This window comes from Choloepus didactylus, chromosome 23 (genome assembly GCF_015220235.1).
Source record: "Choloepus didactylus isolate mChoDid1 chromosome 23, mChoDid1.pri, whole genome shotgun sequence".
Taxonomy (NCBI): domain Eukaryota; kingdom Metazoa; phylum Chordata; class Mammalia; order Pilosa; family Megalonychidae; genus Choloepus; species Choloepus didactylus.
Genome location: NC_051329.1, coordinates 26,797,537 through 26,815,579, shown reverse-complemented (window position 1 = coordinate 26,815,579; position 18,043 = coordinate 26,797,537). Strand labels below are relative to the sequence as shown.

The following is an 18,043-nucleotide window of genomic DNA, read 5'->3' as shown; positions in this document are numbered from 1 at the left end:
AGAGGAGCAGCTGTCACTAATCAGGACAGACAGCGGCTTTAAAGTGGTAAGGATTGAAAATTAAGCAAACAGGATGAGAAGGATGGTTTATTAAAAACCAATTCATATATAGAACTCTGCAGCTTGGAACAGTGTTCAAATGGAACAAACAATTTTGCACATGTGACTACAATCTGAAATGTACTGATCAAGGGTCAAATCAAATGAGGCCACTTAGAAAGCAGCCAGTCATTCAACTTAACTACCACATCAGCTGTCTAGCAGGTATCAACTACCAAATGGCTCTGATTACTGTCTGGGCATTTTAGAAGTAATTTCAAGAGTGTTTACCAGAGCTAATTTCTTACCTCTACTGTAGACAAAAATCTAGGTTACAAGTTGATTTCTTGTTTCTTCCCTAAAAAGTTCATCTTTGAAATCAGAACTCAATGTTCCTTTAAAACTCTATGCAGCAGTATCTTAAGTACACTGCCTAAAGCAAAGACCTAAAATCTTCTGTTAGGTAACAATTAAAACAGTCTATCTACTGCTAACCAGTTATGGGGTACGAGCTCTGTTTGCCCTACCCTGCTGTGGAGTGACTGTTAGGGCAAACAGAGCTGCCTACACTACTTCAAAATCCCAAAGCAGAGAAAATCATATCAACTGCTAAACCCAAGCACCAATGGCTGGCTTTCTGGTTATGGACACATCCTTTCCATAACTATTCCCTGAACCACATAATTCTATCCTACCTCCTGCATTGTGAGCTACCATGTTTTTCCAAAGAAAAAAGCTGGGGTTACCCCTTTACATGTGAATAAAGCCAAAGAAAAACGCATCAATTCTATCAAAACAATTTTACCAGTTGTGACGAAAATCACATACCCGATTTTCTTCTGGGTTTAGGAAAATAAAACCAAGAGCCTTCTCCTACTATTCCAAAAGATTTAATAAACAAAAACCCCATCCAGTGGCATTCCTCATTTTGGCTCCTGGACAGCACCATTTCTCTACAAAATGAATCCCTGTGTGGTGTGTTCTAGCACAGTGGTTACTGTGACTAAGAATACATGAAAGTAGCCATTAAAGAGGAACTAAGTCATTCATTCTCTAAGTGTACTCAGTTGCTCCTTCCCTCAAACTAGACGCTGATGCTTTGTGGAGTTAGGAGGAGGTGAGTGGGGCATTACCTTGCAGGTGCAGAAGCTGCTGGCTGCTGCCCGTAGGTTGGGTAAGCAGGCTGAGTGCCATATGCGGACTGAGCTGCGTAGGAGGCCTGGGTGGTGGTGACCGTAGCAGTGGTGGTATCGTAAGCACCAGTGCCGTACCCCTGGACAGGCTGGCTGTAAGCCTGGGGGGCAGTCGGAGTAGAATAACCTAGAACAAAGGAGAGCTGCGTCAGATTCCTGCCTCCACGCCCCCTAGATCTGCCTAAACAATTACTTATTGACACCTACTTTCAACATCACAGAACCTAGATATTTCCCCCATTAGCAAGAGTTAACAACAAATATTTGAAGCCTAAGTTCCTTGAAAGTGCCCACTTTTTAGCAAAGCATTGGCTGATTTGCTTTAAAAGGCCACCTAACAGGAGAGGAACAAGCATGGTTCCTTCATATGTTGGTATTGCTACAGAAAACAGGCTTCCTTCTGCCTCCCTTCCTCTCCCCAGAAACATTCAACAGGAGACAAGTCAACATTTTCTGCTAATTCTGTACTGCTTTTACCAGCAGACTGTAGTCTATTCCTCAACAAACCTCCTTGAGAACAACAACAAAAAAGAGGCAGGAATACTCCCAGAAAGGGGAGGTAAGAGGAAAATGACAGAGCATATTAGAACAGGTACAAAATAACACAATGACCCAGGTACTAGTTTTAGCACTAAAACTGCTCATTTTGAGTAGTGATTCACTTAATATTTTCCTTCAGTCCTCAGTCCCAAGCACTGCATCATGGACAGTTCATGTTTAACTTAAGGAAACTGGAAATTCTAGAGAACATATGTTTAATTTTTAGTGGTAGACGTTAACGCTTGATTGAACACCCTGAGAACTGCTAATTCTGTTTCAGGTAACAACTAAAAAACGCTTGTTAGTAGCACTAAAGTTTGAAATGGACAGGGATAATAAAAGATATACCATAAATTATTTCTGCTTAACTTTTTTGGGTAAATTGTTTGAAATTTAAATTAACACTTCCCCAAACAAATCCTAAAAGGTAAATGTTTTCACAAAAAACTGTGATTCTAGGCTAGTCATCAAGTTACCCAACTCCATTCCTCTTACCTACCACAAAACAAAAGAGCTTTTTTCTGCTCACCAACACTGGAGGTAGACACTAGAGTCCCACTCCCAACCCTTCACTCAGCAGTTTCCCTAACCAGGTGTCATGAAGAACTGCTCTCACAGGTATACCAAAGCCCAAGATGGGCTCTCTCCCAACCTTCTGCCTCCCGCCCTGCCCGCTCCCCATAGATGTTCCTAAGTCTCTGCCAGACCAGGCAGGATCCATGCCCCTTCCTCAACCCTCTGGGACTTGGGCTTCGCATGTGACAAAAAAACCCTAAGGTCTGCAGTCCTTAACTTGAGCCCCTCTCCTGTAGTTGGATTCTTCTCCCTCCCACTCTTTCTCCTGGGTCATGGGCACAAGACAAGTAAGTCCACAATAAAAAGTCTGGTCTAGATGCCAGCACTTCTATCCACCGAAGGAAAAGTCAAATCTCACTCAAGTTACAAACTAGTTATACTATTTTAAAACAGATCGTGAATTAAGATTACTCATTTTAGTTAAGATTCTGAGCCTTAAACTAGTTTAGTTAGAATAATGAAGTGTTCTCATTTTCATTAAACACACAACTTAAAAGCCAAAAATAAACAATAATTTCCCTTTGTACAATCCAAAGTGTCACCTTTTAGAGTACAGAGTATACTACTTTCTTATCCATCCCAAACATCTTAGGAAAATTCTGAAATTAATTACATACAAAGACAGTTATTTCCTTCTCAAAACTGTTGGGTTGAAATGTATAAACAGGGAGCTCCAAGCAATGGATGCTTCTGAATTGGCATGGTTGTTTATTTGAATTGTGTATTTAATTTAAATGTTTTTTTGTAGAGTCCTAAGGCCAACCATATAAAGCACTCATTAACTTAAAAAAATTTTTTTTTAATTAGAGCAATTAGATGTTTACAGAAAAATCATGCAAGAAGTACAGGGCTCCCTACATCCTTTACTTAGCGTTAACTAGAATCAAATTCCACCTACCCTGTAACTCTTACACAGATTTTTCTCCCTACATGGTAACAGGCCATCTATAAGATTTACAACAGTAATTAAACACAAAAACACCCACACTGACCAGGGCAATAACTCATGTCATAAAACTATGCAGCAAGAGTTAGAGCCTTATGGTGCTAAAAGATTATAGGGGTTAATTAATGATCTTTTAATTAATGTATAGTACCCCACACAAGCAGTCAAACAAAATGAACAAAAATCAACACAGCAAAATAATTTAATGACAATGGAAAACACCAACAGCAAAAAAGACAACACAACTATGCACTGATGACATTTAAGAAAAAAGTAATAAAAAACATTACACGAATTGACCAAAATTTCTGTTCAACAGTTAATGTTAATGCTTATAAATTCTATTCCAATTAATTTATAGAGATTTACATACCCTCTTTCTTCTAGAGGAAGAATAGGGTATTTTTGTACATTCCTTCCAATAATTATCCAGTGACTTTTATGTGCAAAGGCTGAGCATGGGGTAAGTGTGGGCTTGTACCCACTTACTACCTGTTAGGGTTACTATTAAGTTTTGTTCAGCCTCAATTTGCTTAACAGGTATAAGTTTGGTTCCTATGCTCCAAAGGTCACTGGGAGGATTATAGGAGATATGCAGGTTCTACCATAACATATAAAGTCTTTACAAACATTTCTTATTATTGTTATTAAGTGCAATCTCTTGCACATCAAAGCAACTGGTTTCTGTATTGGAATGTCCTACATTTTGATTTTCAGGACCCACAGCCATCAGTCAACAACAATGTGAACACATGATTCCAGAGTACCTACAGAGCACTCTGCTTCTCCTATAAAAAACTTCATTACATCCCTATAAAATGAGCTAGGGATTCCAAAGACTAGATGTATGCAGTTATTATTGATTTAAAAATCATTCGTTTTAAAAACATAATTGCTTTAATATGTAAAATTTATCCCACAATTTCAAAATTCTGTGCTAAAAAAGTGAATGATTTTGGTTCCAACGCTTCCCACAATTCCAACCAACACCCCTGGAAAGTTCAGATAAACAGTTCCCACCCTAGTCAAGATACACATCAGATAGGTTAGTATTTCCCTGCAAATGCATGACATTTTTAATGATATAAATTAGAGAGGTGTTTTTTCCTTCCCCTACTGAAGACTCTGATAGACTGTATATAACTTGGAGGACTGAACACATTTTGAAAATCAGAATTTTTACATCTGTCCACTTTTTTGTTTTAAAACTTCTTTAACAACAAGACAAAACAAATAAAAGATTTTCCCATATTCCATTCTCAATCCCAGTATCAAGATGATAATTATTCTAATTCTTAGAACATTTTTAGCTCCCTAGAGTGCTGTTATATATGTTTAAGACATACTATGGAGCAACATAATTCATAACACTTATAAAAGAAAACCAAATGTGTCTGGACTAGAAACCAACAGACAGACATGATGCATGCAGGGCGGGAGTCTGCACCTCTAAATAAATCTCATCATGCAATTTATCGTTCTGGGAACAGGGGGAAAGAGGCTGGATAATAGTCATCTGAAATACCTTTGGGAAGGTGAACAACTATTATTAAGACTTGACACAAAATAATATAAGCCCTTTCCCAAACCAGGTAAAGAAAAGGACATGGAGCTGCAAATGGCACCTGAAGCAGTTTTCCATTAGCACCTTGTGTGTGATGTTAGAAAATTTTGGGGTTAAACAAATGAAAACACCTAAAGGGTTAACATTACAGGGTTAGACAAGATGGAAAGCATTTCCCATGCAAGAATGAGCAGGATAGTCAAACCTGTACTGGTCCCTTCTACTGTGGAAAGCACAAAACAAAAAGTAGAGGGTACACTATCAGATGAAGCAAACATATGTGAAATCCAGTTTGATTTTTAAGCAGCTCAGTTTAAGAAGGCTCATTCTTAATATTCGCATTAGCACAATCTTTTACATATTCTCCATTTTGTCACGTGAGAATATTCAATACTATGTCTAGAACAGTCAAGAAGATTTTTTCTCCTTTGGAATTTTCCCCACCCACATTCTATTAGAGATCCCTCAAAGAGATTATAAGGGAAGGGAAAAAAAATACCTCCTCCTCAAAATAAAGGATCCCCACATGCCAACCTATGGACAAGAACACAAGTAACAAGCCTCTTAGCAAATACCCTAGTCAACGTGACCCAAGAGTATCTCCCAGGCATGACTTACCAGTAGGAGGCTGTCCATAAGAAGATGCATAGGCCGTCTGCCCATAGGTTGCAGTGGTCTGAGCTTGGGTATAGCTGACATCTGCGGGCTGTCCATAGGTTCCATAACTTTGTTGCCCATATGCCTGCTCCAAAGAAAACAGACACAAGAACTTTTATATACAAACCACGTACTTTAGCATTGAAATGACTGACTTGCTGCTAAGCTTCTAAATTGGAGAACCAAAGCAAAAAATACTGCTTTCTAGTAAACACATTTTTAAAACAGACACATGATCATAGGATTATGAATGCTTATTGTCCCTCATCCAATCCACTCATATTTTAGTAAACTTAACTCCAAAAAAACTCCTGAGAGCATTAGGCAAAATCTCAGTTAACTATATGACGATTAACAAGACACTCTCAAGGGAAAAAGCATTAAGGGCACAGGTGTACAACTGCCAGCATTTATTGTAGCACAGTTTCAGTAACTGGAAACAAATGTTAGGAAGACAAAATGAGCAAAGAGAAAGAAAACCGATATGGGGCTGAAATCGGTCAGATAATTTTGAAAACCGGTTTTCAGTATGACACAAAGACCACTTCAAAGAAAATGAACCAGAACTGTGCATGAACGTGACAACAATACGTAAAACCCAGCAAGGAATGAGCTGTTCTTTCAGGTTTGTTTGAATGAACAATTATGTAAGATTTGCCAGATATCACATTCTGGCTGTCCTAGAATAGGTTTCCATGGCACAGTTATTAGTATCCATTTTATGCCATGGGCCATTTCAGAACTCGAAGTGATCTTGAGAACACTGGGAGGCTAATTCTAGAATTTGCTGGCCTAGTCTTTTAAACACAGACTCAAGACTCATGTCCTGGAAAGGGCTCAGGAGCTCTGCAGCCAGGCAGCCATAACTTTAGGGCTGATCCCGAGACTTACTATGCGACCACCCACGAATTACATCATCTCTATGCACTGCAATCTTTCCATATGCAAAACGGTCATAACATCATATCCCTCCAGAGAATTGCTGTGATGATTAATAAACTTCAACATAATAAAGAATGAAGAGGCACCACACATGGAGCAGGGCATGTGACATATACTTTGAGAAACGGTAGATAAACTAGAAGTTACGGATAGCTAGCTATTCCCAGCTTTAGGATGGTTTCACTTATGATGGCAGAACGAAGTCCCTTGCACTCCCACTGTGAAAGTTTAAATATCTAGGTATTTTATGATTACATGCACATTACTAGTTCATTTTTCTATTACCTAATTTTTGAAAAAGACCCATGCTAGCTATTGTTTTACTTGGAGATTCAGCTATATGTAATTATCTTCAAGATTACCTGGGTGGTCTGTGCATATCCTTGAGTGGGCTGGGCGGAATACGCACTGTAGCTGTAAAATAAATTAAACACAAGAACTGAAAACAGAACATTCACATACCGTTACTATAACCTTTACATCTTGTATTCCAAAAACATTAACCATCCACAAAAAAATACTGTTGCAAAAGACTGACTTACCCCTGCTGGGCTGCAGCTTGGCTGTAGGTACTGTAATCTAAAGGAAACAAGGAGAGAATAGTGTGAAAGTCAGAGAAGGAAAAGAAGGAAGAATTCAGGTGGCAGAATTCTTTAAACTGTTTAGTGGGGACCTACAGGCCAACACAGGGCCAAATGAACACTTCTCATGTCTTGACACCAAACCAAAAAATTAAGTCTGAGCCAGTTACACTCAGAAAGTTGAGAGTATGGTGCCAGCTAATGAGGTCAAGATCAGCTGATTTGGCAGATACTTTCCATGTTCCCATGACCACTAAAGGTCCTCTCAACCACTGGCTGTCATTTCAAATACATGACCATCATCCTAAGGTTAAAAGAAAAAAACCCAGTGACAGGATCACAAGTTTTATCTTCATACAAAAAGAAGGCAATGCAACGGTTATTTCAAGGTTTAACACCACACTGGTTACATTAGTAGCTAAATCTACCTCTTCAAAATCTACTTTTTCTATCACTCCCTCACATTTCAAGTTAGAGCAACCATACTTCTCTAGCACAACAACTGTGGTATTGCATGGCAAAAAACAAGGGGATAGTTATCAGAATCCAGTATTTTAAAAAGCTTTCAAATGTGTCTGGACAAATCTGCACAATAACTCAAGACTAGATACATTATAAATGGCTGTGAAGCGCGTTAAGGCAGAATGCATTCAATCTCTTTTTGCAGTAATCTGATTTGAGGTAACACCATTTTATTTAAAAAAAAAAAGTGATTTCAACTAAGAAAAAAAAAAAGCCACAAAATTTCTTCCCTTATCTTCTCCTTTTAGGTAATTTTCCTTTCTTTTTGTATGATATTTACAACATACATGATGAGGAACTAAAACTTCTGATCCACTGGCAGGTCTACAAGCAGTGAAAACAAAATATAAAATGGTTAATAAAATAAAATAGTAAGTTTTCACAGCACTACTGAAGTAAATGTAAAACAGTTTAAAAAAAAAGCAGTTTATTTTAAAAAATACTGCCCAATTCTCTCATCTTTCCTCTCCATGTTTGTTCCATGTTTGAAGATGGTCCTGCCATTAGGATGGAAGAAAAGGGTCTTCTCTTTTCCAACCAGGAAGTAGTCCCTAATTCAAAAGCAACAGTTTATATTTCAGCTCTTTAAGGGGTTGTTCTACCCCACTCCACCCAAAGCTGGCCTCACAGCCCCCTGTCCTGGCCTGGGAGTATATGGCTGAATCCATCTCATTCACTTATCTTTCTACCTGTCACAAACTTCACTTGACTGCCTTCCTTCCTACTTATACCCGAGAACCCTGAACCATCAACGTAAACAAATAGCCCAAAGGCTATCCGTCTATATTGAACACACTGATTTACAACAACCTTAAGGCACTTTCAACAGCACAATTCATGCTGCTTAAGTGACAAAAGTAAATGCGAACCATTTCTTCCATGTGGCAGTCACAAAATACACACACCAATAAAGCATCTAAGAACAAATATTTCTGCCTACATTCTGCTGAGGTTTCCGCATGAGAAATGATTCTGAATCGTTGACATGTAAATTCAGTGTTTGCAAGAGGACTTTTAAACAGGAACAGTTATGTGAAACATAAAACTGGCAAAGCTGATATGGAACAACTGAAGATCTCAGATTGGCATGAAACCAGAGGATTTCACCCCACACTGGTGGGCTCACCAAATCCTAAGGGAGGTAACAAGTTTGTTTCATGAGAACTATATAGAGCACAAAAATTATATGGCCTCAAATTTGCTAGTTACACCCTGGTTAGATTATTTAGCAACCAACTGTGTTGTTTTAAATTCCCAAATGTGCAGCTGAAGACTTCAGGACAGACTGGGAAGAGGGAGGGGGCTGGGATTCAGGGGGTCCTCTAGTTCTATTTCTTAATCTGGGTGGTTACTTTTGAGTTTGCGTTGTAGTTTGCTTTAGGTACTTTTCTATATATGATATTCCTGAAGAGGGAAAACATGTAACATTACCCAAGACGGTGGCTTTTGGATACTTTACGGCAGTCACTATCTAAATTATGAAGACTGAACTATTCAACAACATAATGCATTAAAGAGTCAGTATAGGGTAACTTTGTGGAAGCTGAAATGCTTTGCCGTAAGGTCAGAAATTAAGGACTCAAAAAGTCCCTCAAATATCAAGCCTCATTCATTCATTTTACAGGAAAGGAAATTAAGGTCCAGAGAAGTTGCATGACTCCCAAAAGGCTCCCCACCCCATCCGGGGTCTAATACTACTATTGTCTACATAAATTACAATTGCACTTTTAGTTAAATGCATCATGGTTAACAGTCAACAGAGGTTGAGCAAAATTGACTGGGGGAGAAAAAAAACAACAAAAAAACAAACATTTCCAGCCACGCAGAAGGCACACATTTTGCACCCATCCCTGCAATTCAGCAGGGCAGGGAGAGTGGTATCCAACCACTGTTCACCAAGATGTGCGTTGGACTGTGATACTTTGAGTCCTCTCTTCTAGGCCCCTCCTCTGTACCAGGCATTAACAGCTAGCATTTACCTGTTTACTGATAACACAGTAGAGGAGAGTCAGAAAGATATCTTTAAGATGCTGGATTCCAGACCCTTTTCCGATTAAAACTCTGAACGACCTAGGGGTTTTCCTGTCTTCCCATCTCATCTCCTCCCACTGTTTCAAGGCCTGAAATCAGGCGGCCTGAGAATATCCCCAGGAGCAAAACTGCTGGATCTAGCCAATAACCACCGGCTAGTGCATGGAGAGGCTGCAAACTGCAGGTGATGTTTAAGCGACACTTTTCAAAAGCAACTCTCCGTGCAGCAAGGCCCACCTTAAGCATCACATTCTAGAGTTCCCACCTCGGGTTTTTTTTGCAAGTCCACTACGCTCCTCCTTTCCCTCTCCTCTTACCAGCCCACGAAATAAACAAGCCTGTTGGCCCGACGTAGGCGATTAAACGCGTGAAACGATTGCTTAAGCACAATTCAAATGCCGGCTCGGACCTTTTGTTCCTCATAGGTCGAAGCAGCCAGAAATTTCTTTCCATAGAAATTCAGGCCTCGCGATCCAGGCTGGCCTTATTATACAACAAATCTCGGCCAGCGTTTGCTGAAAAAGGGCTCTGAGAAGCCACTTAATTGCTTATTGGGAAAGGGAGGACGTGGAGTCTACAAATAATGAGAAGAAAAAAAAAAAAAAACCAAGACACCCTAGAGGGCAACCGATTAGGGGTTGTGGAAAAGGGAGCACATTCCGCCCAACACCAAGTCTAGCATAGGATCGACTCTGGGGTTGAAACCGCGTGGAGGGGGCAGCTCCGGGCGCCGGATGCCCCCAGCCGACCCGGCCTTAAGGATGACGAGGCTCCCACTCATAGGCCGACGCCCCCCGGCTCACACACCCGCGAGGCCTTTTTTGCTTGTTGCTTTTTTCCCCAGGCTTCCCCCGGAAGGTCGCCCTCGGGCTCGGGCCGCCTCCCTGGAAGTGTGGGGGAGTGGGGTACACCGGGGGTGGCGGTGGGGCAGCGGGCCCAAGGCTTTTCCACTCGCAGCCGGAGCCGCCGTCCCCCGGGTCTGGAGACACCGGCTCGAGGACCCGCGTTCCCCTCCCCCCGCGCCCCACGCCAGGGCCCGGGAGGCCGCAGGCCCCGCCCACGTGGCCGGCCGCCCGAAGCGCGGGGCCGACGGCTCCACACAATGGAGACCTCGGCAGGCCCCGCGCGTCCCCGCCACCGCGCGCCGCCGCGAGCCCCCCGCGCGCGGGGGACGCCGGAAGGTTCCAGAACAGGCCCGCCTGGTGGGGGAGGGGAGGAGAACAAGGGTCCTCTAGCCCGTCCGGCCGTGGCGGGTACCTGAAACCCGTCTTGGCAACTCCACTCAGTCGCCCCGGCCACCCCCAGGGACAAGCGGCCCCAAGTTTGGGCGTCCCAGCCGACGCCGGCGCGACCGCGATTCCACCACACTCACCCGTGGACGCCATTTTCTCTCCTTCCTCCTGGTTCTCTCAACGTCCGTCTCCCTCTCGCCTTCCCTCTAGGCGCCGCACTGCGCAGGCGCGAAGCCCGCAACCTCGGGCGCTACCATCGGACCAGGCCACGGGGGTGGGGAACGAGAGGATGAACCACCGCTTTCTCGACCTTCCCGCCTTCAACTCTTGTCCCAGTCCTCTCTAAAGAGCACCCGACGCGACTCGTGGGCCAAAATAGCACCGAAGGGGCCGGAGCGGCCGGTGAGCACGTCTCGATCTCAAACCGAAGTGATTCTCCGCACGAGGCTAGGTTGTTCGGAATGGTTACGTCCTCTGGCTCCAGGGAGCGTCTCTGAAGAGTATGTCCTGGAGGGAAACGGAGGCCGGCGGGAGGGCTGGGGGAAGGGACCCGGGCCTAGGACAACTGCTGACTAATCGGCGGGCGGCGGGGGAGGGGGCGCCGTGCCGGCCGGCAGGGGTCACGCGCCCGGTGTGTGCGGAATGGGCTCGGGACGCCCGGGCCTCGGCGGGGGGTTAGAATCCCGACTCCTAGCCGGGGGCCCCGCCCGGCCTCCCCGGGGTCGGGGGCGCGCTCCGCAGTGAGTACCCCGGACACGTGGTCCCGGCAGCGGGGTAGGGCCCGGGTGGGAGGTCCGAACGCCAAGCCCGGCCCCGAGAGCCCCCCAATAACGGTCGAAGTTAAGAAGGCCCCTTAGTCATCCCCTTCCAATATCCTTGTTTTTACAGAAGGGGAAACTGAGGCCCAAGGAAATTTGGTACTTTGCCCCAAGTTACAAATCCGAGTCCGACCCAGACCCTGGAACCCTTACTCTCCCCATTCCCGGGAAGAATCTTCCCCGTCCTTGTTTTCCCTTTCAGGCAGGGCCTGACGGTACCCAGTGCCATTATACAGATGAAGAGTCTGAGGCCAGAAAGTTCACATCCCAGCCTTGCGTGTCTGTAGGCAAGGTGGCCTGGGAGGGAGTGATTGTGAGAGTGTAGTAGGAGACTTGCAGAAGGGACCTTGGCCCCAGACCCAGCCTTTGAGCCAGGCTTGCACCTGCCCACCTTTCAGGCCTCAGCCTAGCCCCCCAGTGAAGGGCAGGCTCACCCCAAATTCCTTAGTGGGACCCCAAGCCAATGTTACATCTTTCGGTGAACACATATAAAGTGCTGGGGCACTTGAGGATGAGTGAGCTCAGACCGCCTGCCTGGGGGGACAGAAAGGCCAACATGTGCTTATAAGTTAGGATGAGATCCCTGGTGTGAGGGGCCAGAGGAGAGCAAGGGGACATTTATGCTAGGCTTCAAAGGATGAATAGGAGTTTGCGTGTTAGAGAGACAGATAGAAGGACATTGCAGGCAGAGGAGCTTTCCACTTTTTTCCTGCTGGAAGCTGGCAGGTAGGTTTTGCTGCCAAGGATGCCCTTGGCAAGGGAGTAGATGAGGAAGCCTTTTCTGTCTCTCTGGGGTCCTGCTTCCTGGGAGGCCCGGCCAGGGGTGAGGGGATTCCATCAGGGCCTGGAGGACAGGCTGTGGGTGGGGGGGGTGAGGGGAACAGGGGAGAAACGGCCTTGCCTTGCACACTGGACAGCCAGACTTTGGACTAGCCAGCCTGGAGCTACCGCCTCTACACCTCCCAGGGCTGAGGGCTATACCTGCCTCCCCAAATTAGCTGCTGTTTACCGAGCAGGAGTCTTGGGCCTGGCCCTGCTCTTGCCCATTACTTTTTCTCATCACCCTATGAAGAGAGAGGCCCAGAAGTGGGGAAACTCAGAGATTGGAACCTTCCTAGGAAAACGTGGGCAGGGGCTAGAGGGGCTGTGTGAAAGAAAGGGACGTCTAAGTCTAGTGTTACTTTGTACACATGTAGGGGGCGGGACTCCTGTTGCTCCGCCTCCAGCCCTTTTGACCCTACCCTCTTCCCATCTGTTTGCTCATTGGCTGGCCAGCTTTGCAGACACCCTCTTGTAGGCTCCGCCCCCTGGGTCTAGGGCCCCCAAGCTCTCAAGGCTGGGCACAGTGGAGGGAGGAGGGGTGGAGGTGGCCGGAAGGAATGCCTCCCACCCAAAGAGAAGCCGGAAACAGGAGGACTGGAGATGGCCCTGAATTTTCCCTGGGGAGTTGCACCCCTCTTTCTGGAAGCCCAAGGCCCCAGCTCAACTTCCCTGGCCCTGTGACTTGTCTTCAGCGCCCATCAGAGCTCGTTGCCCTTTTTCCTGACCACTGCCCAGCCTCACACGTGGGCAGGCAGAATGGCAAGATGGCAAAGCACATGGGTTAGGGTCTGGGCTGTGCCATGGCCCAGCTGTGTGGCCTGACCCTCCAGGCTGTTTCCACTTCCCCAAAATGGAGTTGTTGGCAGGGTCATTGAGAGTGAGTCAATGAGATAAAGTCTGTGATTATAACCACTGTTATTATCTTCCTTTATTCCCAGCATCCAGCCCCAGGACCACCCTCGAGCACCCTCAGCAAAGCCATGTATGACAGGGGCTCCTCTGCCCTGCCGTTCCCGGCTCTGCCCCTCGCCTCCTCAGCTCTGATGCTGCTGCTGAGTGGCCTGTGGCTGGTGGGGGCTGGTCCCAGCCTCACCCTGGCTCCAGAGCTGCTGCTGGAACCCTGGCAGGGTGAGGGCCGGCCACATGGCCTTGAAGGAGGCAGGAGACTTGCTGTGAGGCCCAGACCAGTCACTTGCCCTCTCTGGGCCTTGGTTTCTTCACCTGGAAACTGGGGAAATCATTAGCATTTCCTCTTGTATCAAGGACAGTTGGATGGAGATGCCCAAGCAGTTCTCTGAGTGACTATTTAACACAGAATTAGAATTTGATAAGGATCTATCTATCCATTCAGTCATTTAATCAGTCAGCAAATATTCATTGAGCACCTACTATGTACCACACAGTGCTCACAGTGCTGGGGATGCAACAGTGAACAAAGCAAAGTCCTCATGTTCATGGCATTGACATTCTGGAAGGGAGAAACAGAAATGAGCAAGTGAATACATAGCAGGTGCTTAGAAGAAAGTGAAATGGGGAGGTGGGGCGTAGGGAGTGAAGGCCTTTATGACAGGATAGCGTTTGCCAGAGCCCTGCAGGGTGCGAGGGCAGCAGCCAGCCATGCAGATACCTGGGGAAGAGCATTCCAGGCAGCGGGGAATAGTAAAAGCAAAGGCCCAGAAGTGGGGGCGCATCAGTGTGTTTGTGGGACTGCCAGGAGGGAAAAGGAATGGGAATGGGGTGATGGGGGTGGGGAGGATGCTTATGTGCGGCCTTGAGGGCCATGGCAGAACTTCAGGTCCGACTTCAAGTGCAATGGCAGCCGCTGGGGGGCCTGGAGAGCCATGATGGAACCTGACATGGAGTCTGAAAGGATCCCCTGGCTGCTGTGAGGAACCGACTGAAATGGGGGCAGGGGGTGGAAGCTGGAGCCATTGAGGGAGTGATGGCAAGGATCCTGGTGTCAGACAATGGCCTGACCCAGGAGGTAGGGAAAGCTGTGAGATGAGGTGACATCCCAGGTACATTCTGAGAAGAAAACTGACGGGATTGGGCGGTGGTTGGGGGCAAGGGAAGATGGGAGCAGGACATTGGGGGCCTGAACAACTGGAAGGATGGAGTTAGCCACCTGTTGCGACAGGAAACCCTGGGAGGAGCAGGTTTGGGAGGGAAAGGGAGAGTTTGGCTTTGAACACGTGAAGTCTGAGAGGCCAATTAGACATTCAAGAGAGAAAGTGAATTGGCTGTTGGGTGTGTGATTCTGGAGCTGGGAGATTCTGGGTTGGAGATAGAAATTTGGGGGTCATCAGCATATTGATGACACTTGAAGCCTAGATTGGACAGGATAACCGTGTATGAGCTTGTGTGAGTACAGATGGAGGGCTGCCCATCCCATCTGGCCATGTGTAGCTCATTGCAAGAGTGGCTTCCCCAGAGTGGAGGGGACGAGCAAGGCACAGGGGAGGCAGTAGAGGCAGGGAGACGACTTTCAGGAGTCTTGCTGTAAACAGGAGCAGAGAGATGGGGCAGTGGCTGGAGAGAAGGGATTTGCAGTGTGCTTGGGAGGTGACAGGAACAGCCCAGGACAGAGTGGGGAATGAGTGACACAGGAGAGAGAGGATATTGGCAGGAGCGGTGTGCACCCCGCGGTGGTCAAGCAGACATGGAGCATAAGGCCCTGGGGGATGTCAGCCTTGGATGGAAGCGCACCTAGCTCACCCACAGCCAGGGGGGACAGGGGACTCAGGTGGGGGGCCAGCAGAGTGGGGTGGGAGCCTGTGGGCAGGAGTTCTTTTCTGACAGCCTTCAGTGGAGGGGGAGGAGGTGCTCGGGGTTCCAGGAGTGACCCCAGCTGAACACCTGTTTTCCAATAATAACAACAGCTCCAGTTTACCTTTGAGGAAACCAAATGATGCCGAGAGGTTAAGTGGCTCGTCCAAGGTCACACAGCTGGGGGTTTGGGGGTGGTGGTGCCAGGACTGAAGCAGGCAATCTCCTCAGCACCCATGCTCTCAGGGTGTGAGGATCCAGCAGATGTGTATCCAAGGCCCTTCCCCCATTCCTGGAACATAGCAAGCGCTCAGTAGTGGCTGCCGGCGAGAAGCTACTAGAAGACCAGTGGGTCTGGCTTGCTTTAACATGGCAGGGGAGTGGCCCCACTGTTTGGAATCCCTTGGTCCCCTCCACGAGGGTTAAGTGGCTCCTGGGGAGGGGAGGCTGGCTCAGCAGGTAACCCTGGTGGAGGGTAACCCCCAACTGGCACCTGCACCCCTCTCTCCCAGCACACCGGCTGCTGACCCATGCCTTGGGCCACACGGCCCTGCCGGGCCTGCTCCTGAGCCTGCTGCTCCTGCCGGCGCTGGGCTGGCAGCAGGAGTGCCACCTGGGCACCCTGCGGTTCCTGCACGCCTCTGCCCTGCTTGCCCTGGTGGCTGGGCTGCTGGTTGTGTTGCTGGCGGCCCTTGGGGTGCCCCACGCGACCGGCGGCTGCGGCTATATGCCCGTCCACCTGGCCATGCTGGCTGGGCAGAGCCACTGCTCCAGACGGCCCCGCGGGGCGCTGCCGCCGTGGCTGCTGCCATGGCTGCTGCTGACCCTGACGCCGCTGCTCAGCTCCGAGCCGCCCTTCCTGCAGCTCCTCTGCGGCCTCCTCGCCGGCCTAGCCTGTATCCTTTGGGGCCCAGGCAGTGTGGGGAGGTGTGGGTTTTGCAGCTGGTCCGCCAGGGTGCGAGGTCCAAGCAATGCAGGATGCCGTGCATACACATTCCAGGAACGTCTTTGAGTCCTCTGTGCCTGGCTGGGGGCTGGGGAGCCTGTGGCTGGGTGGAGGGGCCATGGACGATTTAAAGGGCTCTGTAGGGAGCCTGGGAGGGTTGGGGTGGCCTGAGGAGGCACCTCACCTGGACCCAAGCTCGGGGAGGGCTCTCCAGAGGAGGTGGTGTCTCAGGCAGGACGTGCAGGATGAGGGGTTCAGGTGACGAAAAGTGAAAGAAGCAGCGTGTGCCAGGCAGAGGGTGTGCAAAGACTAGGGTTGTGAGCAAGTACGGGGCTCTCTGGGAATCGGAAGGGGGAGAGTGGTGCATTAAACTCTGGCTGCTGCTCCAAGGATGCTTAATGTCTTTTGGGGAAAACTGCATAACCCGCGAGAACAGCGGGCACAGGCTGGCCCCCTGGGGTGGTTCCCACTGTCAGGGGTGGAGCCTGTTAAGAATCGGGGACACCAGTGGCCAGGCCTGTCTGAATCCTGGAGTGGAGAGCATGGTGGCCTGGCTGTGTCTGTCAGTGGGATCTCTTCCTGGAAAGTTGAGTCTGGAGTTACCGACCCTAGCAGGCACGTGGGGCTCTGGGAAAAAGAGTACTTGTCGGGGTGACTAAAGGCAAGAATGAGTCCCACCAACTGAGGAAGTATGGGCAGCTCCCTCCCCTTCTCTGAGGGTGACAGCATCTACCTGGTAGGATCAGAGTGAGGAGATGGGAGGAGTGTTGTCACATGCTTGGCACAAAGCAGCCTCCCCCCAGCCAATATTTGGTTTTCCTTGACCCGCCGCCCTGCTCTGGGCAGACAGACGCGGCCGGGGCCTTCCGGTGGCTGGAGCTCTCGGAGCGGCGGCTGCAGGTGCTGCAGGAGGGCGGCCTGTGCAGGGTGCTGGCTGGGTGCTGGCCCCTGAGGCTCCTTCCTGCCCCAGGCAGCCCTCCTGAGCTACCTCTCACCCATGCCCCCAGAGCCAGGTAGGCTGCCTGGCAGGAGGAGGGTGGCCCCTCGGTTGTGGCCCTGATGGCGGGAGCTGCAGCAGTGGCTGACAGTCAGGCCCCTCCCCGGCTTCTGCTCCTCTAGGCCTGCGGTCCCTGGCCCTGCTCACGTGGCCTCCCCTGGCCTCCGGGTCCACAGCGATGGTGCAGCCCCTCGCCCGCCAGGCCTGGGGTCCATGCAGCTGACCCGGGATGGCTCCTCCGAGGTGGGCCTGGTGTGGGCCGCGCCTGGCTTCCCCCCAGAGGCCCCGCTGTGGGCAACCCTAGACGAGCAGATGCTGCAGGAAGGGATTCAGGCCTCGCTCCATGAGGGGCCAGCCCAGGAGCCCACAAGCCCACTGTGGCTGCCGAAGTCCTCCGTCTCCTCACTGCGGTAAGGCGGGGCAGGCAGGGGTGGGGTCCCCTGTTGTAGGAGTGGGGGGCAGCCCTGACACTCCCTCCCTGTCCCCCTCCACCCTCCCCAGGCTGCAGCAGCTTGAGCGCATGGGCTTCCCCACGGAGCAGGCGGTGGTGGCGCTGGCAGCCACCGGCCGCGTGGAGGGTGCCGTATCACTGCTGGTTGGGGGACAGGTGGGGGCCGAGGCCCTGGTGACGGAGGGGAGGGGACAGCCTGCCGACCCTGAGGGTCCCGGACCCCCTTAACCCAGGCAGAGAGTGGGGTACAGGTAGGCGTGAGGTGATAAGAGGCCTGGTCTGCTGGGCAGGGAGCCTGAGCCCCTGTGCTGTCCACTGAGGGTCCTGACAAGGGGCGCAAGGCCACCTCTGGGGGCAGGAGAGGGCCCTCAGCACCCTGCCCTGTCACTTGTTTAAAATAAAAACCAGTTTGTTTTTCAA

General features: G+C 48.9%; 2 protein-coding genes across 10 annotated transcripts in view; one reads left to right on the top strand and one right to left on the bottom strand.

The window, feature by feature from the left end:
* EWSR1 (EWS RNA binding protein 1) overlaps positions 1-11,271 on the bottom strand; it is a 27,376-nt gene extending 16,105 nt beyond the window's left edge. For 2 of the 5 annotated variants that reach the window (XM_037816567.1, XM_037816569.1), the window contains exons 1-5: positions 10,964-11,049; positions 7,000-7,036; positions 6,820-6,871; positions 5,477-5,603; positions 1,173-1,359 (exon numbers count right to left, since the gene is read on the bottom strand). In XM_037816567.1, the coding sequence (XP_037672495.1) occupies positions 1,173-1,359; positions 5,477-5,603; positions 6,820-6,871; positions 7,000-7,036; positions 10,964-10,976 (416 nt within the window). In that variant the 5' untranslated portion in view covers positions 10,977-11,049. Of the gene's footprint in view, positions 1-1,172; positions 1,360-5,476; positions 5,604-6,819; positions 6,872-6,999; positions 7,037-10,963 lie in introns of all 5 variants that reach the window. The other 3 variants (XM_037816568.1, XM_037816570.1, XM_037816571.1) reach the window with 2 other exon arrangements.
* RHBDD3 (rhomboid domain containing 3) lies at positions 10,747-18,043 on the top strand. Of its 5 annotated transcripts, none has more exons than XM_037816572.1 (6): positions 10,747-11,323; positions 13,402-13,591; positions 15,742-16,125; positions 17,026-17,188; positions 17,295-17,582; positions 17,674-18,043. In XM_037816572.1, exons 2-6 carry the CDS (start codon positions 13,444-13,446, stop codon positions 17,849-17,851), a joined length of 1,161 nt encoding a protein of 386 aa, XP_037672500.1. In that variant the 5' UTR covers positions 10,747-11,323; positions 13,402-13,443; the 3' UTR covers positions 17,852-18,043. The 5 variants fall into 5 exon arrangements, with proteins under 5 accessions (XP_037672500.1, XP_037672503.1, XP_037672502.1 ...); XM_037816575.1 differs by lacking the exon at positions 10,747-11,323 and adding an exon at positions 11,408-11,563 and having other exon boundaries at positions 13,402-13,445; XM_037816574.1 differs by lacking the exon at positions 10,747-11,323 and adding an exon at positions 11,467-11,563.